At 40.8% G+C, this 27711-nt stretch overlaps 1 protein-coding gene across 4 annotated transcripts in view; it reads right to left on the bottom strand.

The window, feature by feature from the left end:
* Positions 1-14100, bottom strand: part of ITGB8 (integrin subunit beta 8) — a 51485-nt gene extending 37385 nt beyond the window's left edge. For 2 of the 4 annotated variants that reach the window (XM_068935054.1, XM_068935055.1), the window contains exon 1: positions 13888-14099. In XM_068935054.1, the coding sequence (XP_068791155.1) occupies positions 13888-14017 (130 nt within the window). In that variant the 5' untranslated portion in view covers positions 14018-14099. Of the gene's footprint in view, positions 1-13887 lie in introns of all 4 variants that reach the window. The other 2 variants (XM_068935058.1, XM_068935057.1) reach the window with 2 other exon arrangements.
* Between the last annotated feature and the right edge of the window lie 13611 nt (positions 14101-27711).

Genomic DNA, 27711 nt, shown 5'->3' with positions numbered 1-27711 from the left:
AAAACTGAATCTGCAAAATAATTATCCTGGATTTTTTTCATTAGTTTAGGTACTGAATCAATCTGAAGCCTATTTCAATTTCTTAATATAGTCAATAGTAGAAAATGTAGGTTCTTTCTCCATCTTTTTAAACTGCTAAGGCAGAAGAAAACAAGATTTTAAAATCCAGTTTGGGTTTTCAGTGTGATCATGGCAGACGAAATGCTTTAACAAATGAGATATATAGCATTGCTGGATGCAAATCTCTCCTGATAACTCTCCAGGCTTAAGAGTTCCGTTTTCACAACATGAAGTCACTGATTTGGCAATTGACAAACGTGGTACCACTGGCTCGAAAAACTGATTTTTTTGGAATAAAGAGAAACTTCAAAAAGGTTTATTAATACCCGAGACACATTCTGGCTACATTATTACCGTAGTTCCCAAGTATATAGCCCCTTAGAACAGCAACATTTATGGACATGTTTTCATTCACCAAATATTTATTATTTAGTTACAAGCCTACTCAGAAACCTTTACTGATGTAGTATAAACTTCTATGTTTCTTTAAAAAAATCATATACTAAAGCAAGAAACATTTTTTATGAGTTGGCTCAAGAAAGAACTAAGATTTTTCCTGCCACTTCACCAAAAACAGAGTCCAGACAAGACTAAGTTACTATTCAGCCAAAACTAAGGGCAAGTTTCTACTGGCTTAGTTATAACTGATGTATGCCAAAAGGTATTTTCAAAAACAAGGGCCAAATTTTGTGCTGGGAACTGCACAGGCATATGCATACAATAAAAAGTAAGTCCAGCAGGTTACACTATACTTTTCCAGCCTCCCCCACAAAAAGAGAGCTGTGCTCCAACTACGGCAGCTATTTACAGTGAACATAGGTGTGGCAAGCCTAAATTCTCAGCAATAAGAGCGATCAAGGCTGGGCAAAAATCATATACGTTATAATCATATCCTGCCTCTCTGCTATGAAAATAGCTTTACCATGATGAGAGTAATTATCTCAGAGATGGAATAATAATAATGCACACTGGGAGCTGAGAATGGATGTTTTAACAGGTTTTCAAACAGACAGCACTTTGCCAAAGTAGAGCTAAGAACTTGGATTTACATTAATTTCACTGTTGGTACATGTTTGTGCTATTTTTGGAGGGTGCACCCTTTGCTTCTTGAAAACAGAAAGCCAAAATATAACCAGCAAGTCCTGCTGCTTGATGATGATCCTCATTGTGGAACAGAATTTAAAGCAAGAAGGTATAAAATTATCTAGCCTCTACAGAACTTTTTCCCTTAAATTCTACACCCAATTGCCTTCTGTGGAAACAGGCAACCAGTCTGTCTCTCTCCATAGATAATGTGGCTTTCAATAACTCGGATGTAGCACCGCTTCTGAGGAAAGCTGCAGCTTTCATGCAGTATACTGCAGTTACCTTCACCTTTCTATCTTTCTTGAGAAGCTAAACTAAGTGATTCCTGTGGGGGGGACAGCCAGTAACTGCCCCAGATAACACACAGCTTCTCAACTCATTTTGGCTGAGAGTGCAGATACAATGAAAAGCATTGTAAAAATATTACGGAAGGGGAATTTTTTCCATGATTATTGTGTCTGACACTACTTGCTCAGATTACAGGGAAAAAATGAGAGCCTGCACTTTAATTGCCAACCGTAAAACCTAATCCTGGAATTAGGGTTCCCCCACTACACCTTTTCCTATCAAGCAATAAGCATAGTCTCTCTACTTTTTGTGCACAATGCCACGCTCTAAAAACATGCTTTGTCATAACCAGTTTTTCTGAGACATAAGTACACCTCAGAACTGAATTTTAGAGGCCATTTGCCTTGTCCAGAAAAAGAGATTTTTGACTTGAAAATTGTACATCTGTTACGCTTAATAAATTCCTGAAATTGCTTGGACAGAAATACCAAACAACTTTTCTGCTGTCTTTACTCCCTCTTTTCCCATTATACACTTGATTTGTTAATCTGTTTCACTGTTATATTGATGGTTGTCCACTTCAGTTTCACTATTCAGACAACAGCTAAGTTATATGTTAACTTGAAAATACCAGCAGCAAAACCCAAACCGAGTATGTAAGAGACATATATTTGCTATAAAGAAGAAGATGAACAAAAGAAAGTGCCAAACCTGACTGGCACTGTTAAATCCTGAGCCCATGAAAAATATGCCTGTAAGCACGGCAAGTGAACGAGAACACCTTCCCATTAAAAAAAAAAAAAAAGGTATTCTTTTCTTATTAATCATTCAAAAAAAAGTTAGCGTTCCTTAAAAGAAAAGCGGCGTTTACTGAACGAGATAAAAACATAATGTGGTTACAAAACAAAATAAAACATACAAATAAGGCATAAATAAGAAGTAAGTATGCATATCCAGATAAATACAGTGAAAAGCATCACTAGTGAACAAGTCCTGATGACTAATACGGGTTTCCACTCCAAACTCTGTCACTGTCCCCTTGATAGCTTTGAGGTATCTCAGTTAATCTGCATTTGAAGGTGAAATGAAAATGGCCACAAAACTTAAAATTCATTTTGAGACCTAAAGAGTAAAAAAAATTACCATATGAACAAATTGCCTTATGAACATGAGGAGCATTACTGATAGTAACAGAAATGATTTTAAAAAGCTATCAAAATGTCCACCTCCTTAGTGTACCAGAGTTCATGACTTTGCAAACTGTGCAGTGAAATTACTAAGACCTTCCTTTTTTTCACACTTCACAAGGTATGAGCAACAACACTCAAGAGAACTGATGCTGGATATCAGCTAACCAAGACAAAAGAGTATTATAGTATTATTCCCCGCTTTTCATTATCAGATAATGGTGGTCTGAAGAGGAAAGGGGGAGACCTCTGTCGACACAGCATTAGGAAAGCTGTAACAGAAAAGGACAGCTCATGCCTGATGATGGGGAAGAGCAAACATATCAGAAGCCTGTTATTTAATGGTATATAGAGGTGGAGTTCCTGAGCAGTGTGCAGACCGTGCACACTACCATGATTAAGACATGATATGGACACTAGGCTTCACGAAGCCACTTCTGAAGCCTCTGTGGGGTTACTTATGTCTTTCTTTGCTTCATTTCTCTAAAAAGTTCAGTTAAATATATATTGGATATTATTCAAGAGCAAAGCTTAGAGAATAGAAACCTCACCATTTTTTCCATGGGAAAGTATAAATTCACATAAACTCAAGTTTTTCTTGGAAATATATCCTTTTCATGAATTTGTTTTCTGTCAGAAAGGTGCATGAAGTAGCATTTCGGGAAAAGATAATACCCCAAAATAGCTACTAGTATAGCAGTTAGGATGCACAAATATAATGTTCAAATCACAGCTTCAGATATGACCTTGAATGTGGGAGAGAGAGCTAGTGACTACCCTAGACTGACTTTGTTCCCAAGCCACAATACAGAATGAAAACAAGCAATGTAACCTTGAGTTTTTCATAACACACAGTTGTTGTTTCTTGGCCAGCCCTACTTGCAGCCTCTCCTTTCTATTAAACTTCCTGCTTTTACAAGGGATGGTTAAATTTTGTTGATGCAATCCATGCCTGCAAAGAATGAGTCAAAGACTATTCAGTTTCTGAAACCAACTTATTTTGTTCCTTGTAAATAAAAACATAAATGATAATTTGATTGTATCTGATTGTGTCATTAGAAGGCTCTCATTTCCCACACCCACCAGCTGCTATGTCACAAGTTTGATGGCCCTGTTTGCACCCGTAAAAATGCAGAGCATATGAAACCACAAACTTTAAATCTGTTTTTATTAAATCCCTTGATTTAAAAGGAACTTCAGGATGTGTGAAGCTGTGTTAACTCTCTTGTTTCCTAAGAGGGAATATGAACATGGTAATTATCATACCCTAGTCATTTGCACCTTGTAGAATCTCCCTAGGAGCTGGACAGCTTGAATACAGTCTGCTTATACTGAATACTGCTACAGCGAAGCTTAGAATGGCTGCTGTCATATTTCACTGATAATATCATTTTTTTAAGCATTAGTAAGCATTACGAGCAACTAACACACCAATAATCTAGAATCATAAGTATATTCCTGGATATAATATACAATATTGTATATTATATCCTGGGTATCCAGGGTATCTTGGGGTGCGTTAGGAAGAGTGTTGCCAGCAGGTCGAGGGAGGTGATCCTCCCCTTTTACTCAGCCCTGGTGAGGCCTCACCTGGAGTGCTGTGTCCAGTTCTGGGCTCCCCAATACAAGAGACATGGAGCTACTGGAGAGAGCCCAGCAAAGGGCTACTAAGATGATGAAGGGAACAGAGCATCTCTCCTATGAAGAAAGGCTCAGAGAGACGGGCCTGTTCCGCCTGGGGAAGAGAAGACTGACAGGCGATCTCATCAATGTGTACAAGTATCTGAAAGAGGGTGTCAAGAGGATGAGGCCAGACCCTTCTCCGTGGTGCCCAGCAACAGGACGAAAGGCAACGGGCACAATTGGAAACACAGGGAAGTTCCATCTGAACCTGAGGAAAAACTTCTTTCCTGTGAGGGCGACGGAGCCCTGGAACAGGTTGTGGAGGGTTGTGGAGTCTCCTTCTCTGGAGATATTCAAAACCCGCTTGGATGCGATCCTGGGAAATATGCTCTAGATGGCCTGGCTTGAGCAGGGGGGTTGGACTAGATGACCTCCAGAGGTCCCTTCCAACCTCACCCATTCTGTGATTCTGTGAATGTTTACCTAAATTGAAGATGATGACGCATGCAAAGGTGGACCCAAATAACTATTTTTTGCCTATTTTAAGAAGTTTGACCTTGAATAAAAGGTAAGCCCTAGGTGTACCTTGTATAGCTCCACCTCCTCAAGCCAGGACCTCAACACTAAATCCCTCTAGTCAAGCTTTCTATTGTATGTCTAGTCTTTACCATCTTCTTGCTTTCTACCTTGTAAGAGCACTACCTCAGCTTGCTGCTGCATTTTCGTTCACAAACCCAGAACCAGTGCAGAGGAGAGGTAACAGAGCTATTTCTTCAGATGATGCATTACCACAGGCTTGCTGATCCTCACTCACCGCCTCGGTGAGCGTTCTTAATCCATAGCAATGTAAACAACTGACTTTACTTACTTTACTTATATCTGTCTATATTGTGACTAGAATAAAATTATTCCATATTTCAGACAGTACTGCTCAAACCTGAAAATCTAGAGGAACCAGTGCCTCAATTCTGAACACAAAATGAAAACTAAATTGTGCGCTTACATCTTTTTTTTCTGAAACAAAATAAATACCCCAATCCAAAAACTGTATGTATGTATGTATTAGGAAGACATTTCAGGGTTAAAACAAAATAGTAAACACATAATATGTTATTTATAGTCACCATTAGGAAACTTAAGACTGGTATCAGAGAGCATAACCACCACTCGTTAAGCACTTGTGTCTAACGCATAAGTTTTGGAAGAAGATATACTCAGCAGGGCTATTTTAAAAATCTTATTGCATTCTAGAATATAAATTGTTTGGTATTTGTTATTTTGGTAATTTGCTTTTCAATAGAATTTTAAGTCTTAGAATATGGTTATTGGCCATGAGACAAATAGCATGTGGCAAAAAATTTCTGGGATTTTCTTTTAAGTATTTTTGGGGTTTTTTTACGCTCTTTGAATGAAGAAACATTCATAGGTTGTCATATCTTAATTAACTATAAAATAACATAGCATAAGAGCTTATTAAAATACAGTTTGATGATTAACAGCTGAAACAAGTCTTTCAAAGGTGGGTTAAGCTACAGTGCTTTTCTGAATATACAAACTAAAAATTAATGAATATACAGATCTTCCAAAATAATCCTGGGAAATTAGTTTCTCAAATAGGCGATATATGCATTGTTCACAAACACTGAGAAAAACACCAGCCAAACCTGTCTAGGAACAGATGCTGCCCATCCTCCATTTTAGGTTTTTATAAGCCATTTAGGTTTACATAATTTTGGGTCCAAGATTACATAAAACATGACTGCAGTCTATAAAATATGTAGACTCACAAACTAACTATAACTGCTTGTGCACATACACTGTTGGAATGCATGATTCTGCTTGGGTTTCTGCAATGAAATATTCACATATGTGTATGTATTGCAGGTGCAGTTTAAATGCTCTATAAGGGCAAACCTTCAAATATGCAACTTCAAGATTTTAAACAGGTAGTAATTTATTTAATGTTCTGAAGTCATTCCCCAACATTCTGGAAGCAAAATGCAATTCAACATTTTTGCTTAGACTGGAAAAGAACACTTGCTTGTCATTAATTTTATTTAGGATATTTTGCATCATTCCTGCCAGAGTGTGAGTTGTCTCAAGTCTTCTTACTTCCTGGGAGTCCTGTTTGTACAAGAAGATAAGATCTTGTTATACTTAACCTTCAGCTTTACAGCAAAAAACTGCCATCTTAATGAAGCAAGTTGTCCTTAGTACAGTATTAACTCCTGTCGGCCTGAGGAGATGAAATGGAAACAAATCTAACTCTAAAGTACAGAAGAACAAGTAGAATTCACTTAGCCTAATTCACTAGAATACTGAGAAGGAACAGAATTTATTTTGGGAAAGGGCAGTTTCTGGTTTAGGCAGACTTAGAGTACTTCTGTGATGCCACCACACATTAACATGCAGCTGTATTTATTATACAGCTATGACAACAACAAAATACTAAAAATACTTAAGTTTTTAAGACATAAACACAATAACATAGTGCTGCTAACAACTTGATTCCTAAAGAAGCCCACTGTCAGAGGAGGGGCCTTACAAACAATAAATACTCAGCCTCCAAGAACATTATTCCACCTGCCTGGAGCTAGAGCATTTTCCTGCTCCAGTATTTACAGCTAAAATCTCTGTCTTCATATGTTTCGATAATTATAAATACTTCTGGCTCATTGCTGTCACCATGGGTAATAGCAGGCAGACATTACTGCAGGCATACGATAATGAAGTCATAGGAAGCACAGAAAGAAATGAAGAAAAAGTCAGTTATAAGCTTTGCAAACTTTTGAGCTTAGGCAAATATAGTCTCAGCTAGAAGTTGCTTTTTGGCAGCTTTCTTATGCTGTAAATTCCTATCATCCTGAAACACGTTTTGCTCAAGGGGTTATTCTTGTTCTGCCACCAGAACAAGAGAGAATCCTGAATGGCTGGCAAGACGCTTACTTTTCTTCTTGAAGAAAGGTTCCATTACAGTGGACAGTGAACTAATTCATTAGAGCCCTATTTCCTTCCCAAAAGCTAAACTAAATAGCCCAAGTCAATTTATGCTAACTGCCAAGAAAAATGATTTTTATTTGTTAATAAAGTTCAAGAGCTTAGAAAAGAATAATAGATCATATCCTACTTTGTCCATCATAAATTGTGCCTATTTAAGCATATCAAAAAGAAATATTACATCTTTCAGCTGGTTAGACAGAAGTCAGCAATTAGTAATGGAAAGACACAGGAGCTTTGACTACAGATTTTGTTGGAAAGGAACACATAAGTAAAAGGAGAAGGTCTGAGGCCTCAAGAATTTGATAAGAGTTTCTTAGTAAAAAGGAATTAATGTTCTCCAGCATTTTATTTTCAGTACATTCAACTTGAGAAGCTAGTTTTACACCAAAATATCTGGACCACCAGTTACAGCAAAAGCATAAGGTAGTTCCACATATATTGTTCTTGAAAATATAGCATATGATTTTAGTGTCATTAACATATTCAAGGAACAATGAACAAACTTTAAAGCTGAAGTCACAAAGTCATTCTGCTTGTCCTTCTTATTTTGACAGAACTCACTAAATTCCAGTCACCGCCCAAGATACACTTATCCCAATACTTAGGAAAAAAAAAAAGTTTTTTTCTATAGATAGTTTTTTATATGGGTATTGGTCATAAACAAAATAACTCATTTATTTAGTGCAGATTCCTGTTGTCTAATGAGGTTAACATTTTTAAGCCCAGCCTATCCTAAAGAAGTGGTACCTCTAGTTTCTACTATGGACTCACTCTCAAGTATGCTAATGATGAACCAGACTTTCTAACCATAGTCTTGATAAATATTAGTAATCAATGTCAACTAACATAATTTGTTAGTATAGTATATATAGTACAGTATATATATTAGATGGTGTTTCTTGACACCATCCACTCTAGATTAGTAACTAATAAATTGTCCCAAATCCAAAATCCAGTTAATATGGACAACTCATCCTTCTGGTTTTTTCCATTTTAAAATTGTCTTGGTTTGGTAACTCTCTGTTATACTATGCTAATATCTGGAAGTGATGTGGTTTTAACTTCAGTTAAGTTTCCTGATATTCTTATTTTGTGATGGACTTCTTTCTAGGGACTTGCAAAATCCTTCCAGCATCTCTTCATTTTGTGAAGTATATGGAAGATTATAAGGCTCATTGATTTCATGTTTTAATGTCCTTTTATTGAACATAAAACAACATAAATGGTTATTTGATGGAGATTTTGTTCACTGTCTTAAGCATTCCGTAAAGCTCATATTCTTATATCTTACTGATTCTCTGGAGAGGTAAATTAAATTTCGATTGTACTTTAAAGGAAAATTAAACTTGTTCATTCAGGCCTCTTGACTAACGAAGTATAGCTCCTGCTTGCTTGGTTATTGTTGCAGTTCTGGCTCCTGAAAGCTTAAAGACAAGAAAAGAAGTTACTGCCTCTTCAATCTGCTATAAAAAGCATTCCTGCTGTCTGCAAGCTTCAGGCAGCCTTCACTACTTCCTTCTGCAACAGCACATCCTTAATAACATACCACCAACCTTCCTAATGCACCAAAAGCATGCTTTTTGCTCCTCTAGCTGGTAAACCACCCACATCCTCTCTTTTCCCACAACCATCCCATCTCAAACATCTGTAGTACGGAAACATTGTAAATACACGTAGCCACTGGTTTCATTCAACTTTCAAACACAACAAAATAAAATTTAAAAAAAAGCCTACCACATAAAAACCTAGAAGAGTCATATGAAAATGCAACAGCTTACGAGAAGCGTGTAATCTGAAACCCAAATCTATGCATGCCAATGGCATAATATGCTTCTTAGGCAAAGCAGAAAGAACAGGATCAATAGATAAGCAATCTTCCTGTTCCCTGTTCCTTAGAACCCTACAACCATGTCCCCTCCCAAACACGCAGGCTGGCTTTCTTGAAGATGGTCCAGTAACTTTAGGGAAAGGATCACCCACGCAGGCTGAGGAAAAAGAAAAAAAGGGGGATTTCTCTTTTTCTTGGGTTGTTGTAACACTTAGAAAAAGCGAGCTGTTCCACTAAGCCCTAAGCGGAAATGGACGAGAAAAATGAGAAATCAACATGCAAACACACTGTTAAAGCTACTAAAATATATCATTTATTTCCTCCCTCTCTCTCTCTCTCTTTTTTTTTTTTTTTTAATGCAGGAACATTTCCTGACCACCTCTCTTCAAAAACATTTCTTTCATGGATGGTTTGAATGACTTTTTCTATTCCTTATAGAGGTGACACAATAAAGATTTATGAAACTTTCTAACTAGAGTGAACACAGATGAGAATCTGGTATGACAAGACTGGTGAAAAACCAGAAGGGAGAATATTTATGAATTATATTTGGCATTAGAAGTAATGCTACTGGGATAAATCAATTAACACTTGTTCCTACTATAATCATAGGCTCTCTACTTTCTGAAAACCCCTAATGTGTCTTTTCACATGACACTAAAAAAGACGAGAATATTAACTTTCAAAAGGTCTATAGTTTTGTCAGTGCTGACTAGGTAACAGAATTGTGTGGCTAATCCATAACTTTTAAGTTAGGGATAGATTTTCATGCTATCCAATCCCCATGCTCATACCACATGTAAAGTCTGTATACTTGAGTTTTACACAGGAATGATTACCTAGATATTTGTGGTATTTCATAGTCAGCATGGATTCACCAAAGGGAAATCATGCTTGACCAATCTGATAGCCTTCTAGGATGGGACAACTGGCTGGGTTGATGAGGGGAGAGCAGTGGATGTTGTCTACCTTGACTTTAGCAAGGCTTTTGATGCTGTCTCCCATCACATCCTCCTAGGTAAGCTCAGGCAGTGTGGGTTAGAAGAGTGGATGGTGAGGTGGCGTGAGAACTGGCTGGATGGCCGAGCTCAGAGGGTTGTGGTCAGTGGTGCAGAGTCAAGTTGGAGGCCCGTAGCCAGCGGTGTCCCCCAGGGGTCAGTCCTGGGTCCAGTCTTGTTCAGCTTATTCATCAATGGCCTGGAGGAAGGGACAGAGTGCACCCTCAGCAAGTTTGCTGATGATAAGAAAGTGGGGGGAGTGGCTGACACACCAGAAGGCTGTGCTGCCATTCAGAGGGACCTGGACAGGCTGGAGAGGTGGGCGGAGAGGAACCTCATGAAGTTCAACAAAGGCAAGTGCAGGGTCGGTGGAGAAGGACCTGGGAGTCCTGGTGGACAACAACTTGACCATGAGCCAGCAATGTACGCTGGTCGCCAAGAAGGCCAATGGGTTGTGTTAGGAAGAGTGTTGCCAGCAGGTCGAGGGAGGTGATCCTCCCCTTTTACTCAGCCCTGGTGAGGCCTCACCTGGAGTGCTGTGTCCAGTTCTGGGCTCCCCAATACAAGAGAGACATGGAGCTACTGGAGAGAGCCCAGCAAAGGGCTACTAAGATGATGAAGGGAACAGAGCATCTCTCCTATGAGGAAAGGCTCAGAGAGACGGGCCTGTTCCGCCTGGGGAAGAGAAGACTGACAGGCGATCTCATCAATGTGTACAAGTATCTGAAAGAGGGTGTCAAGAGGATGAGGCCAGACTCTTCTCCGTGGTGCCCAGCAACAGGACGAAAGGCAACAGGCACAAATGGAAACACAGGGAAGTTCCATCCGAACCTGAGGAAAAACTTCTTTCCTGTGAGGGCGACGGAGCCCTGGAACAGGTTGCCCAGAGAGGTTGTGGAGTCTCATTCTCTGGAGACATTCAAAACCCGCTTGGATGCGATCCTGGGAAATATGCTCTAGATGGCCCTGCGTGAGCAGGGAGGTTGGACTAGATGACCTCCAGAGGTCCCTTCCAACCTCACCCATTCTGTGATTCTGTGAAAGCACCAAACACCTTATTATTCAAATTTTAATATACACAAAAACATTTTTGAGGCATTGCTCAGATTTGTACCTGTGTTTTATTTTAATCTTGACCAGTTAATTATTCCATAGTATTTTAGTCTTAGATATTTCACATGCTTACATAGCAGATAAAAACTAAAGAATTTTATCTGTTTAGTTTCTGAACAAGCCAAGTGAACTGACTTTCTCCACCGAAGTCAATAGTTACACAACGGATCAACAGAATACATATACATGGTCTCACTGCAAAATTCAGCTTCTATTCACCTCATCAGTTTACTTATTTAGTTGTTCACTTTTTAGTATTCCATAATAAATCTGGGATCTGCCTAAATCACTATGAGGCAAATTTAATTTTGAAGTAGTTCCATTCTTATGTCAGGTATTTGTTTTAGTTGGCTTAGTAAGCTGCAAATTTCCTATGGTAAGACTGAACAAGGGAGCCTTTGTAGAAGGCTGCAATACTAACCTTTTATCTGAGCTTACAGAACATTTAATTTGGGACTTGCAACTTTACAGTGTTATGAGGTTTCCTTTTGTACTCCTCTCAACTTGAAACTCATATCTCAAACTGCAGTCTGCAATGCAAATAACTCAGGCAGGTAGAATCAAACAATGCATTTTTCAAAAAGAAGAGCAATAAATGCCCCAGCAAGAATGCCTGAATGTCCCATGTAACTTCATATTTATTCACATTTATTTTTTCCTTAAAGAGATTCATTGCAGCAGATACACATGTACTGCCAGCTCTGCAGATAAATTAACTGAACTTGCTGATGGCACATGGAAGAAGCATGATGCTCTGCCATGCCCAACACTGAAGTATGTCAAGGCAGAAAAAAGTGTTGAAACAAGGCTGCGTACCAAATAGCTATACAAGGAGCTGCTGCCTGGAGCCTCTGTAAGAGCAACCTTCAAAGAATTCAGGTGTGCTGCACTGGCTCATAGAGCTAATGCAAACAGCACCCCCCCCCCCAAAAAAAACCAAAACAACCAAAAGCCCAGACAAACAAACAAAAAAACTCCCTCCAAAACATTATTCATGTGTTCATTCAAGGAAACAAAGCAAAACAATCTTCTTGCTTCAAGTATGGCTCTAGCCCGTAAAGTGATTATGTATGAAGGAAAGAATTCAGTGTGACTTTCAGCTTTCATGAATTAGAAGAGGTTTCAAATAAAGAGGAGAAAAACAAGGTCTCTTTGAGTTACAAACTGTCTGCTGACACAGGAGCTGCTGGAACCCACGGCACATCATTCATGCTTATCTTCACTATCAAGCACAGCAAAGGGAGAAAGCACCTTTCTGGAGCAAAAGCACTGTGAATGATCCTCACCTATGTTACTCTGTTCTCACAGGACAGAATACTATTTGTACTGTGAACGAGAACCGCATTTGTTGTACTATGTACTACCCAGGAGCTACAGTTACGAGCAAGGACACATTGCACTGAGGCACAAAATTGCCTTCTCCATAAGTTTCCATTAGCCTTCAAACAAAATTACATTGCATAGAAAATAATCTGGAATACTAAATACTAGATGTCCTGTTTCGTAAGAAATTTAATAATAGTACATTTTATTTTTCCTATTGACATTTACTTTGGTTTTGAACTCAAAATATGAAGCCAAAAAAGCAAAATAAATTATGTTACAAAAGCTGACAAATCATTCTGTTGTTACTTAACAGCATTGGGCAAATCTGGCTGAATTAGACACAAACCTGTCACATATGCATTAAGGAACTTACGACTAATACATTGTTCCCATTATAAATCTTAGAGGTTACAACTTAACATTTTAAAATAACTCCAGGCTTAAACTTGGAATATGTATTTACTCCACACAGGAGAAAAAAAAAAAGAAAAAAGAAAAAAAAAGAAAAAAGGGGGAAAGGTGATTAACAACTTGATCTGCATTTCTGATCACCACTAGTTAATAAGACTGTTTATGAAATACTTGAGTAGTACGACAATGGATCAACAGATGTGGCTGACACACTGTTGCAGGATCTGAGGTACATTTGCAAGAACTCCTCTCAGAGTGCGTGCATGAAAATCCACACTGAGGGCAAGGATAGTTTAAGAAGTTCTTTCACAGTTTGAGCTTTTATCTGCTATAACCTCAGGGCTTGTCACCGCCAGTACAACATCTACCAGGGAACTGTCAACACACGTTATCCCATTTTGAGAGGGTAAAGGGAAAGAGCAAACAATCTTCCCCTAATTCTCCCCGTTCTAAACCTCAGCACTAAGCACCGTGTAAGTGATGTAAAAATGAGTGTTTTCATCCCTAAGAACTGCCCATCCGCAGCTGGTGACCGCCGGGGGTCTGCGTGCCGCAGCTAGGAGGTTTGCAGAGGGCAGCGGGGTAAGGCAGGGGTCCCCAGCGCCCGCAGAGCTCCCTCTCCTCGCGGGAAGCCCCTTAAGGCTCCAAAAAAAGTTGAACACCCTTGGGTTAAATCGCTTGCACCAGCCGCACGAAAGCAGCCAGAAGTCACGGCTACGCTCTCCGGGGCGCAGGCGGACTCCGAGCGAGCCCTGCCTTTTGCGGCGGCCGCTTCCGCGGCAGGTAGCGCTCCGGGCGCACCTGGCCCGGCCCCGCAGCCGACGGGGCCGCTGCGCCGGCGCCTCCGGCCGCTGTCAGCGGCGCCAGGGGAGCTCCGAGCCCGCTGCCCGCCCCGCGGCAGCCGCCCGCACCCCGCCCGCACCCCGCGGGAGGCGGCGCGCAGCCCCGGGCGCACACGGCAACTTACGGCGCTGGCAGAGTCCCGGCGCGGCCGCCAGCAGCCGGGCCGCCCCGAGGAGGGGGCCGGGGCCGCGCTGGCACTTCTGCACGGAGACGATCCCCGCGGCGAGACACGCCAGCAGCGGCACCCACATCATGCGGCGCGGGCGGCACCTCTCCGGCTCCCGCTCCCGCTCCCTCGCCCTCTCGTCGTGGCCGCGTCTCGGCGGCGCGGCGCGCTCAGTCCCGTCCCCCGCGGGGGCGGCGGCGGCGGCGGGGCCGGGGGAGGGGCGGCGGCGGCGGCGGGCCCGGCACAGGTAGGGCGCGGGGCGGCAGCGGCGGCGGCAGGGCGGGCGCGGGGCGCCGCATCTCAGGGGCAGCGCCCGCCGCCCCCCCGCGCTCCGCAAGGGGCGGCCCGCCGGCGGCGGCGGCGGTGGCGGCGGCGGCGGGGCCCCGGCCGAGCGCGGCGAGCGGCTCCCTCCATCCGCCTCCAGCCCGGCACACAACGGGCTTTTGTCCGCCCCCCTGCCCGGCCGCGGGGAGGCTCTTGGCACCGCGCGGGGAGAAGCGGCAGGAGCGCGGCCGCCCTCCCCGCACCTCCCTACCGAAAACAACCGCCGCTCGGCCGCTGTCCCCGCCCTCCCCGCGCTGCCACCCCGCCGCCGCCGCCGCCGCGCAGCCCCGCCGGGGCCCCGCGCCGCCCCGCCAGGTGGGCGCTGCCAGGGCCGGGGCGGCGCCCGCTGCCCGTCGTCGCGCCCCGAGCCGCGGCCGGGCCCCCTTCTCGCCGCCGCGGGCCGGGGGAGGCTCCCGTGCGCAGCCGGCCGCGCTGAGCCGGCGCTCCCGCCCGAGCCGCCCGCCGGGCCCCGCCGCCGCCGCCGGTGCGCCCCGGGCCGCGGGTCCCCCCGTTGCTAGGAGACGGCAGCGGGGCAGGTTCCACGCCGGGGCCCGGCCGCCGGGGGGGGGGGTAAGGGGGGAAGGGAGGCGGGGCCGGGCCCGGCGATGAAGTCACTGCGTCCGCCCGAGCCTCTTTGTTCGGCAGCCGCCGGCCCGCGCCGCGGCCAACGGTCTCCGCGGGGTGGGGGTGGGGGGGGCGAGGGCGGCGGCGCGGCGCGGCTCCCCCCCGCCGCCCCGCCGCCGCCTCGCCCCGTGTGGTGGCGTGGGGCGGCCTGTCAGCGGTCTCCGCCTTGCCGGCGCCCGCCGCCCTCCCTGCGTGTGAGGCCTGCGCGGGGCGTTTGTGGGGGCCTCTCGCCCTTGCTGCCCCCGCGCTCTCCCCTGCCTCAGACCTGTCCGCTCCCCTGCCCGGCCCCCGCCGGTAGATCTTCCCCTGGCGCACCCCCCCCCCCCCCGGCGCCGGTTGTCCGCTTTCACCACCAGCTACTTAAAACAACAACAACAACAACAACGGAATAACTTGCTGCCCTTCCCACCTTTTATCGCTCCTCTCACCCTCCCCGAGTAATTTCTGCTCGGAGTTTCCGCCCCTTCGGGCAAAGTGAGAGTAACTCAAAGGTTAATCGTGCCCAGGGCTGAGTGGAAAGTACCTCGCCTTGAAGTGCACGGTGGAGAGGGGGGAAACTCCCTGCCGGTCCCTAGGTGCGTTCTTCCGCGCTGCCCTGAGTCGCAGCCCGGCGCAAGGAGGCCCAGGGCTGCTGGTCCCTGCTCTTTACATTCCTGCTACTTCATTGTTTTCCCCTTCGGGGCTCAGCTCCCGGCGCGGTGGGCACCGTTTGCTGGAGAAGGCGCAGTGTGACATTTTCGAGGCAGGTGACGCACACCTGTGAAAGGTGATCTGTCAAACTGCCATCCCTCCGCTTCGCTCTGGCGGGGTCACAAGCCCCCCGGACGGGGCCGCGGGTGCAGGTACGCCAGGCCGAGCGCCCCCGGGCCTGCGGGTCGAGCACGGTGCTGGTGACAGTGGCCCAGGACCATCACTTCCGTTTTGGTGGGACTGAACAGATGCTGGTGCTCGCCGTATCCCAAAACAGTATCTCCACACGGCATCGCAGTCTGGCTCTGAGGTGTACATCATTAATAAAACATTCAAACGCAGCCAGCATAAATACCGTGCTGTTTCACAAGTCTTGGGGAATGTAAGGTTGTCAGAGCATTTCCAAATCATGTGCTGAAGCCTCACTGTACTAAGTAAAGGGTGGTTTGTTATCTTCGTGTTACAGGGCTGAAACTGAAGGTACATTGGGTTTGTTGAAGGTCGTTGAGGAAGAGATAGCAATGGAACAGTTCTGTACTCCTACTCTTGGAGTTTTTGAACACCACATAATTCTTCTGCTTTGTCTTGGAAAAATCCCCCCATTTAGGACATTTGTCTTGAGTGTCATTCCTCAAGCTGCCAGTGTCTAAATGGGGATACCATATGTGACAAAGCCATATATAATGATGCTAACATAAAAGGGTAGCATCTGTATGACTTCAAATACTATGCCATTCTTCTCCAAAGAACGCCATGATTTCAGAGATCACAATTTAAACTATGTCAGTGGTAAGCTACCATGCCTGTAGGGATACCATGGGAATTAAAATGAATGATATTCTTTGAAATGAGACACATTTGTGGCAGGTGAGATAAACTCAATTCACTCTGATTTAACAGTGTAATGTATAAATCCTGTGTCATGACATTGCAAATTCATGGCAGTTCAAGCATATGTGGAAAAATGGGATCACTATGAGACATAAATAAATTCAAGGAAATATCTTTAAAAAAAAACAGCAGAAGCAAAAGCTGCAGAAAACGAGATTTCTCTACTTTGGAATTTTTGCTTACCTCTTTATCAGATCAGAATTGAAATTATCATAAGCAACATAGCGAAAATATCTCTGTCCTCCACAGCATGAATTATCTTGTGAATTTCTAAGCAGAGGCTATTCACTACAGAAATAGGAAATGCACATACTGTTCCTTATGAGAATGGTGTCCAAGAATTTGGCGTTCTGAACAGACTACAGATACCTATATTCTAAAATGGAAGAGAAAAAAGAATAATTTTCATATAAAATCTGAGACAGATGTAAACCAAATTAACATACTGTAGTCATTAATTTAAATGCCGAGAACATAAAAAAATGGGTAAGTCCTGCATACTAAATGTCACCAGCATCAGGAGTAAAAAAGAAGCCAGGAGCTGAAGGTGCCAATAGCTGCAGCCTGTACCAGTTAAGGCCGCTTCAACTGTTCAAACTCCAACTGTTTGTTGGTATAAAATGCAGCTCCTGCCTACTTCTTTAGCTTCTTTCTTCCTGTGGTGGAAACCAAAGATATAAAAGTATTTATTTATCCTGCAGTGATGGCATCTTTAAATAAATTGCTGGTTAGATAGCGTTAGTAAAGCAATAGTATAAATTCTTTGAAATATAGAGTATATTATTGCTTTACAAATTGATTAATTATTCTAATTTTACAAATGGAGAAACTGAATCATCTAAGGTCACACTTACAACAAGGAATTTAAGACCACTGCACTGGGCCATGAATGCATGAAGTAATGCAATTGTGGAATCGCCATCTTTGAGTTATTCTAAACTCAGTCGGACAAATCCCTGAGCAAGGTGATCTAACTGGATCTGTTTTGAGCAAAGGTCTTTAGAGGTTTATTTCAACAGAAGTTGTTCTATGAATTTGTGTAGTTAAAAGTGAGTAATGCTTTGCTCTTATTCTTCATGTATACTTAATTACTTAAAGTGTTATATATCATTGTGCTTTCTTTCCAGTCAGTATTTACATTTGCTTTACTACAAACGAAATAAAATTAACAATGTATCAAAGCATTGGAGAATAGCCTCTCTTTTCTGGAACTAGTTCTGAAAATTTTGCATCTACAGTGAATATGCATTAGAGGTGGTCAAAAAACCCGAAACATTTTTTACAAAACCATGTTCCTTTTTTGGCTGAGTAATTCCAGCGATCTTTGATGTGCCATTTCCTGGGGGAGAATCCAAACCAACATTGCAAAGGGAAGAGTGATGGTGTTTTACAACTTCTAATATCAAAACTTTTTTTTTTAAATGAAAATTGTATTATGTGTTCATTAGTATGTCATGTGATTTCTTACATTATCGTGGCATGTTATGCACTATTAAAATCACCATAGACACCATTTTGGTATACTTAAATTAATTGCACTTTCCTCCAACTTTTTCACATTTCTATGAAACCTCACTTTGAACTACTATTTTTCATTTAATAATGCACAATCTTTTTGGAATATGGTAATTGTTTTGGATTTGGGAGGTTCACTTGATTCCACTGACATTAACGTACAAATTCTGCTTTCTTTGCTATATAACTGAATAAAAGGATCTCCTGACTCTGTCACACATATATTTGCTGTAGTTTGGGTTCTTTTTTTACCCAGTATTTGAATCTAAACTGCATCTATTTCATATAAAGAAGTCAGTGAATTTTGCAAATCTTTCATAACCCATCAATTTAAAAAATGGAACAATTCAAGTTCAATAGCAATTCCCAAGAAATAGATTACCGAGAGAGTCATAGGCCTCTCCTCTAGCAAGGCAGACGATGAACAATCCACCTATGCTGTTTTTCATATTCAGTAAAATTCTACATAAAATTCTAACTGTCCTATACAATTCACAGTTAAAATTTTTAACAAAATGTACATTTTTGTCACTTTGACAATACTGTGATACATGTCCTTGTAAAATGTTGGAACTACGTGCATTGTTTCTCATTTGTAGGCTCAATTTTCACTGCCCAAACTGTTTGATAATGTCAACTTTACAAGACAAACTAGATACTTACCCATGAAAAGTAGAAATATTATTTTTCATGGTATTTCTCATGAAAATGTACCTTAGTCCCCAGTCCACATTACTGAACTTCCTGAAGCACAAAGAGAAAACTGCTCATTATAAGAAAAAGTGATAATCTAAAAAGACCGTTGTTCTACATAGAGCGTTTCATGAAGGCTTCCATTGACTTTATGTGTGCGTTTCATGCAGGCTTCCAAATCATGCTTGGGTTTCAGTGTTAGTGATAGGCTTGCATGAGAAAACCTAGCCAGATTTGAAGCATTATCTTTTCTATATATCTATAAATACACCTTCTTGACCCTACTTTTTGGTCAATGTTATGCAACAACAGGTTGAACTCTCCATCCTTTTCTTTTCATCATTCCAGCCTAGTGGCGTTTGTGTATATTGTATCTAATTGGTGTTCTTATTCACCATTTATTTATATGGGTTTAACTATAAGATGAAACTTTTTCTTATCTAGAAGTGCTGTAAGAAATATTCCCTCTCTTCCTCTTTTCTGTGTGCAATTACTTGCAAAACCCCCAAAAGTACATATCTCCTTTCTGATATAACCAATCAAATTCTAACTGTATATATTAAAAAGTCAATATGCCATACCCTAGAAATCCCAGATCCTGATCTTATGTGCTTCAGTTCTTGCCAGAAGCCTACTGAAGCAGGTATATATTGCAGCACAATAAATCTGACTTATTTTGTACCACTCTGGGAAATAAATTTCAGTGCTACAGTTTTATCGTTTTTATGATCTCACTTTATACAGTTTGAAACAGAGGGAGAAGTGGTTTCTCAGGTGAGGACCTGTTAGTCTATTTTGGGTTTGCTAGGTCAAAATCAGTACTTCAGCCTCTATATAGACACTTGTTTTCTAGAACACCTGTGGTACAGACAGCCACTTTGTAAGTTTTGGAGGCCTTAGCAAAGATGCCCTTGTCCCCTGTCCAAGAATGACTAGGATGATGTTTCTAGAAATAAGCAAACAGAAGACATTATCGATATAGTCTAGCTAAGATGCTTGGAAGCATAAAAATGTATTGTAACCAGTGGTCAAAGCTTAGGATTGTTTATTGAAATGCTCTAATAATCTCTTTCTGGAAGTATTTGCTGAAAAAAATCCTGCAGTATATTCAGTTGAACAGATGTATTCTGAAATAAGAACAGTTTAATTGTTGTCACATGGAAAGTTTTAAAGAACACTTACACTAAGATTTTGCAGTACTTCCACTATGCTTTTTTATGTGACGGAACTTGTATTTCAGATAGAAGTATTTTCTTCCTTTTGACAAATAAACATGTGGTGTGCTTTGAGAGCCTTTCTGATTTCAGATAGAATAGCTCCCATCTGGCCTATCTTAATGTATAAAATTTACCAGAGGCTCTTTTAAATGTAGTCATTAATATTTTCCAGAAACTATACCATAGAATTACAGGCACTGCAATGTGATTTCTGGGAGGAAAAGAATAGAAGGGTAGTAAGTCAGGCAAGTTACTTCATTAACCTTCTTTTGGTGGGACTTTCGCCTGAAGGACAGAAGACCAGGCCCCATGTTACTGATCTTTGTGCCATTTTCCTATATTTTCTTTCAGCAACTAACTGAAAAGTAAAAGCATATTGTTTTACTCAGTTTTATATTCAGATATGACTGCAGCCCATTCCAAAACAGTCGTTACAATTTTGATTTTGACTGTGTTTTTTCAGTTCCACAGGAATGGGTAATGGCGAGATTTCCTCTTGATCAGTAAAGGTGTAGATCCACAGAAGCTAAGGGCACTGAACTCCTCTGAAAATATAGGCTTCAAAAGACCAGTTATGAAGTAAACAAAAAGTATTTTCACCTCTGTAAAGGAACAACAGACACTGTAAAGTTCAGTAATGGTATATGTCACCCCCTTCTATCAAAAATTTTTTTATTATTACCAACTGAAACTATCCGCATTACACTGACGCTCTACTTTCCTTTCTTTTACCTATTTCCTTCTGTTCTTGTTTCTCTCCTACCTCTCTCTTTGGGACTTGAAAAAGGTGTGTGATCTCCACTTACTGCTAAGATCAGGTCACTGAAAGCCAATTAAGTGACTGTGTTACACCTCATTGTTTTTCTTTTTTTTCTTCTTCAGAAACTATTTTTCTCTCTTTTTCCATTGAGGACTATTTATCCCTCTCTGCCTTCATCTGTCTTAGAATTATTTTTTACTCTTCATCCTTTTTCAATCACTTCAGATGATCCTGCTGTTATTTTACAGGCCTGTTGCTTCCCCACCTTCACCTGCTCTGCTTCTCTCACTTCCCTAATGGAGGGTCAAGGTCACAATTTCTCCCCTGCAGTTATCTCAAGAGATGCTGCAGCTTCTCCTTCAATCCCTTTCCATTTTAATTTTATCCCTTATCTGTCCCCACGATATAAGATATTGGGTGACCAAAGGAGAAGATGAAATATTCCATAATAATATAGCAGGCTCAACAACATTTTGGAAAGTTTTCAAGGAAAATGCCTAGATAATCTGCTGTCACCTTTAGCTCATTCCTATTTCCCAGAGTTTTCCCATGTAAAGTTCCCATTTACAAGCAAGTAGTAGAAAGCAAAGGCAGGTTATAATGGAGAAATAGAAGGAAATACTTTATTTGAATTTCTAAAGATTGAAGCTGCTTATGAGAAACTACTGAGGAAATGAAGTGTTAGCGGTTGAAAGGGAAAGTTAAACTGTGATTTAGAAACAGAACTTGTATTGTTTAACAGACAATAGAAGTTCAGTATTAGCACAGTGTAGGCTTTATAGATCAGACTCAAAAGTATCCTGCAGTTACAATTCAGAAGTTTGTAACTGGTTGATTGATGGTCACAAATCATTTCTCCTGTCTGTAGCTAAGCTGCTAAATCTGATGCACTGGGCAGTGGCCAATGAATGGAAAAATCCTGAAGCCAAACTGTAGGTGCATGGTGGTGGGGAGGGTGGGGAGGAGGCACAGATGGAGGGTGGGTATGTGTTTTCCCCACCTTATCAAAGGTTTTCAGCCTCTCTGATAGGATTTTGTCTGCTCTTGTCCTCAGTTTTGAAATCTGGTGTGCACATTATATCCAGAATGCTCTCTGTGGGATATTTATCGGGATATCCCCTCTCCCTCTCACCAGATCCATGCTCAAGACGTACTGCTACTATGACAACTAAAATAAATCAAGAAACATTTAATGGTCAAATTGAGAAGTAATGGAGGCATTTAGAAAAAAATCATTAATGATTTTTGTAATTGTTTCAACTATGAGTTTGTATATATGTCTCCTTGCCTCTCACATCCTGCCTATCCTTAGATTGTTATCACTCTGGCATAGAAACATGTATGTTTGGGCAGCACCTCACAGAAGACATCCTTACTTCTGAAAAAATTCTTATTCATAATAATGAATCTTCCCGTGTTCCCTTCCAGGATCCAGTAGAACTGTAGTTATTAGTTTTATTGTTTTTCCTTCATGCCATGATAAAGCTAAGACTCTTTTTAAAATAATGTATAATCAACTTGTGGAATTCACTGGCTCAAGATAAGAACTGTATAAGATTTAAAAACAGACTAGATGTTTATATGAATGTTATGTGCCTTTACACTAGTCAGGGTAATAATTCATAAAGGAGGTAAGCTTTCACGCTCCAGAACAAAACCAACCATTGTCTGGGGCTGCAAAGAAATTTTCCTTGCAGCCGTATAGTAATGTAATCCTTTAAAGATGATTTCTACCTTTGCTGAAGCTTCTGGTACAGGCCATTACTGAAGTCAGGATAAGGTATGGGAGGGACCTTGGGTTTATTTGGTGTTAAGGGACAGATATCTCTTTGTCTGGGACAGACACTTCCAACTGTAGTTGAGGCAGTCTAGGCATGACTGATTTGTTCCACAATATTTACAGAGTCAATATAAACTGAGGACCAAAATTAAAGTCAGACTATTAGTGCACACCTGATAAGACTACACAGCTACCTTAGGATTCAGCCATTTTATCTCAAATGGAAAATATTTTACATAATTAAGAGAAAGCCAAACTAGCGATATAATCCTTTAGAATTTAGCTAATGTAAGACTTTACCAGCAAGTAATCATTGTGTAGCATGATGCACTAATGAGCAATGGAAGGTGAGGGGAAGTAAAGTTGCAAAATGATTTACTAAAACTTAATTGTGGTTGACAAAAAATGCCTCTGGTTAGACTTCTTCTTTGGCACAATTTTCCATCACTTGGAATCTTTAATTCAAGAGTCTATGGTTTATATAAGCGATTGACTATAGATCAAACAGAAGCATTATCATTAATGGAGAAAATGCTATGTGAAGTTCTATAGCCAATATAATACAGGAGGTTAATACAGGAGGTTAGAAAAGATGATCATAATTTGTTCTTGATTTAAAGTTTATCAATCTTCTAAATGTCTACTGTTCTAGGTAATTAACTAGGTAATTAATTCTGTTACAAATATCATCTAAATGCTGATGAGGTACAGTGAGTTCTGCAGTTGCTGCAGGAACTCTGGAGTCTGGATGTATGATAAATAGAATCTTAGGGAAAAAATGTGTTTGGGTAATGGAAGAAAGCTACCCTAATACAGCAAAAGTGTGAGACTTGGAAGAAAGTGGAACACAAAAGATTAGTTTATAAGAGCCTTGTCTTGGCTGACTCTGAAATAAATAACAACTAAACTTTCACCCAACTAAAAGGAAAACTACAGGTGTAGAAGTGAAGTGAGAGAAAGAACAGCCCGCACCATAAGCAGTACAAATACCAGTGACATGCACTTTACTTATGATCGCACTATCATAATAATAAATGCCATAGAAGGTTATGATCTCAAGAATGTGATCAAGGTAAAAAATCACCTATAACTCTATGAGTTATAGAAAATATAGACACATGAACCACCCAAAGGGACAGAAGAGAATAACTAAGCCTTTTTGCTCTTAGCCATTAACTTTCTTCCAATAACACTTCAGCTACATGATCACAGCTTGAAAATGCACAGCTATGAATTTACTGATGACTTGTGGGTTTTCATTTTTGCAATGGGGACCAAAATGATGCTGTTACTAAGCTTCTTCCCATGTCTGAGTGGAAACCACTAGTTCTCTATAGACTCTTGATTTGTTTTTTAGTGCATCATTGTCAGCTGGTCAGTCCACTTCCCTATAAGAATGAGAGAGATGTCATTCCTGTAGAAGGAGAAAGTAAACTGAAAATAAAACAGATCAGATACTGTGGGGAGTCAAAATGGAACTGGTTGTGTGAAACTGGATCAAACTTCAAAACCAAAATAGTAGAAATACAATTCTTTATTCTCCATAAATTTCTCAGTAAAACTTATGACACTACGTATATACTTTTTTCCTGAAATATCTCTTACTCATTGTTCTGTTTGCACTCCAAGGGGTAGGACATAGAGGACATATATATCACACAAAAGGTAATGTGCATTAAAATTACTATAACACTAAACAATTGAGTTCAGCTTTATTTCAAGCTATAGATTGACTCTTTGGCAGTTTTACCTTTATACGGTGTGGCCAGATCTCTTCAGAGACCTCTTTCTCCTTATTCAGATCCTCCCTGTATATTCTATAACCTACTAAAAACTATTGATGAACTTCTCCTTATATAAGGACCAAAATATAGGTTTCACTTTATCATATTAGGAAATCTAGACACATAGATACATTAGGAAAAGTTTTCCCATCATATGATTTCATTGTATAAAGTTGACAGTTTATTGACATTAAATTTTTAATTATAATAGAGTCAAAATATCTGTGAAAGATATTGATATTTCAATGATTTAACATGACTTGATGGAAGTTATAGAGGGAGTTAGCTAGATAGAGAGCTGAGGCAGAATTCTGCCTGTTGGTGCGAAAAGAAGTCTGTATAATCACAGCCATCAGAGCTCCTACTCTTTTCAAGTTGCTTGAATTTCTAGAGTGCCTTGAAAGAACAACAGCCTCTGCTCTGCGGAGAGTGTAAGATCTACACAATATGCATGCTGCCTCCATTGCATTACTGCAATAGGGTCTGGGCACAATTTGTCTCTGGAGTCATCCATTGCTCAGTGAGTTAGGCTTTTTTCTTTCTCTCTCTTTTTATTTTTTTTATTTTTATGTTTTTGCATTGTTTCTTATATTTGTTGTGTTTTAGTTTTCTTATTGAAATCAAGTAGTGTGTGTAGTAATTTTTTCTACTGTTTATATTGACATTTTAAATCAAGAGTATATGCAGGGAGGAGAAATCATTCTTTCTGGAGTGCTTTTGAACTAATACGTATATGTCTTTTTGCTTTGGTTTGTTTTTTCTTCTAGAACAATATTTTGTTCTCCTTAATCTCTTTCAGCAATAATGACTGTAGAGGCTGCCATTAACAATATTAGGCAAACATTTTTCCATCCCAAAAATAGGAATTTAGTCTGAGGATAGCCTTCTAAAGGAATATATGAAGCCTTTAGGTGGCAGCCAAGGGCTACAGTTTGAATTCCTAGATTTATTAGTTGTGTGGTTTATGGTCTGTTCTAAAGATGGCAAAGATATCTAATAGAAGAATTAGTTTCTAATCCCTCCAAAAGGAAAGAAATTTCACATATGTGAAAAAAATTTTCTAAATAAATATATCTGGATATACAGGAATGTTCCTGGGAACTCTCTCTGTGGCCTGTTGCCCTTGTGCCACCCTCTCTTTCAAAGTTCTCTTAGCAACACACCGTAAAGTCTAAATTCTTACTGCCATTGATACATTGGGTATACAAATGACATTAAATATGGTATTTGTGTGTTGTATCAACTAGAATGTGAATAATATTTCTGTCTGTACCTGGAAAGAGATTGGAAACACTTGGCAGTCCCCTACCATCCAACTTCTCTGCACAAAGGCCCGTCACGGCAGTGTGACAGGGGCAGGGGTCCTGGCACAGCAACTCCTCTGGAAGGAGGAATGCACAGTGTCCTGGGCAATTTGGAACATGCCATGGGAAACTGTGTCTTCAAAGGAGTCCATTCAAATTATATCCTCAGGAGTGGCATGGCTTGCTCTCCTAGTCTTCCCCCATGTCATTCTACTACAGAGCTTTGTGAAAATAATTTTAAATAGGCTTGTAAAAAACCTAAGATTAGTTTGTTGCAGCTATGCAACGGATTTATTGAAATTCTGCTAAAATATGTTCCTGCAATATGTTATAGAGACATCTAGTGATGTCAAAATATTTGATAATTAACATAAAACTGTTTTGAAAGAAACAATGGGACCCCAGAGATATTTTCATAGGGGAAAAATACATTGTTGCTTTTACAAGTAACTGAACAAAGATACCTTTTGATATTGAACTTTCTTTTTTGACTTACTATCATTTTCAAATAAGGAAGCATGGCCATATTTCCATTATATATGTTGGGGGTTAAAAAACAGAAGATAAAAGATTTACAAATAACTTCATCTGTTTATTGTACCATTCCCAAAGTTCTTCTTTGCCTAATTAACAATCACATGCAGCTACAAATCAGTTTGTTTACCTCTGCAGTTTAATGCAGTATACATCTTGTCACCACACCACAGACCCACTGAAGTATTTGACATTATTGTGCCAAAAACCTACATACATGCAGCACATCCAAATTTAGCGGTGAGACAAACAATTGTGTATGCTGATTACAAACCAGATGTGAAAAACCAAGAAGTTTAACTTAAATGACTAGTCATTCAATGGCTAACAATATCAGATTACATCAAGATCTGCATTAGAAAATACAACTTCCTTTTAAAAAGCTTGTAAATGTGTAAGGTATGACTGAATATGTGGGTATTTTTTAGGTAAGAATATCTTTTTTTCTCCTCTTTTTCTTCCCTTTTCTCTTTGGACTTCTCTATTTTGTGTATATCCACATGAATGGCTGGGGACAGATGTAAGCTCCATTTCCAGTGCTGAGTCCTCTGTGTACAAGCTAGGGTCTCTACAGGAGACTTACGGCTGTTTTACCACGCTCTTGGACTAGGGCTGATACATCTGCCTGCCAGCAGAGCCTATTTAACTGATTTGTCTCTGGTTAGTGCTGAGTGGAAGCAGGGTGGAAACAAAGAGGTAGCAAGGCTCTCTGTTCCCACCAATGGAAAGGTGCTTTGCTTTTTTTGTTACCGTTGTTATCCCCTTATTACCCTGTGCTGCTGCAAGCTGGTTCAGCTCCTGTTGCATATCAAATGCAGGCATCATGCATTTGATTTACAAATTCTTCGCATTTTAATCATTCATACCCATTATCTGGCAAAAACATCCTCTTATTCAAGTCCCTGTTTGATTTGGTATAAGGTGTCTTTCCTTTCTTCTGTTCTTTCTCTTGCCTCCAGAAAGTGAAGAATAGGGCATCTAATTCAAGTAGTTGAATTTATGTAGTAAACAGAATGGTGTGACTTGATGTGGAATACTGCCAGGGTACTATAAAAGATGTCCTTGCTCTTTCAAGAGGTACCAAAGGTACCAGCAGAGGTTTACATGACAAGAAAAGGTTAAGACAAAAGTGTTCCACCCAAAAGATATCCTGCTCCTCTTGCGTGCATTTTCCTTATTACTGGCAAGTTGTTTGTTTACATAACAAAACATTGGATAATGTCTTATTAGAAGCAGAGTTACTAAAAGGTCCACTTACTTTTTAGTTAAATAATTTATTACTGTATAAACATTTTCATTCAGTTTCAAAAGTTGATCCAACTTCAGCCATGCAGTCTCTCCTGGAGTAAAATTTCTTTTGAGGCTGTGCCTCACAGTGATGGTGTTCGATGTAACTGTGATCAGCAGGGCATTCATGTTCTGCCCTGGGCTGAGCTGCATTAAGTTCTTGTGTCACACATTTCCCTGCCTAGGGAATATTTGGGATATGGGTGGTAGTTTTAAAATGCTTGTTTGGGAAACAGACTAGAAGTGATACCACAAGCTGCTGGAAACAAGGGACTTAATGCAATGAGAAGTAAGAGAGGACACATCCACAGTGGTGCAGAAGGAATTAGCTCACATAAATAATAACAACAGGTGTGGGTAATTGCACTTTAGTGAAACT

Source organism: Struthio camelus, chromosome 2 (genome assembly GCF_040807025.1).
Source record: "Struthio camelus isolate bStrCam1 chromosome 2, bStrCam1.hap1, whole genome shotgun sequence".
Lineage (NCBI taxonomy): Eukaryota > Metazoa > Chordata > Aves > Struthioniformes > Struthionidae > Struthio > Struthio camelus.
Note: the sequence above shows the minus strand (reverse complement) of the source record. Positions and strands in the feature narration are given on the sequence as shown.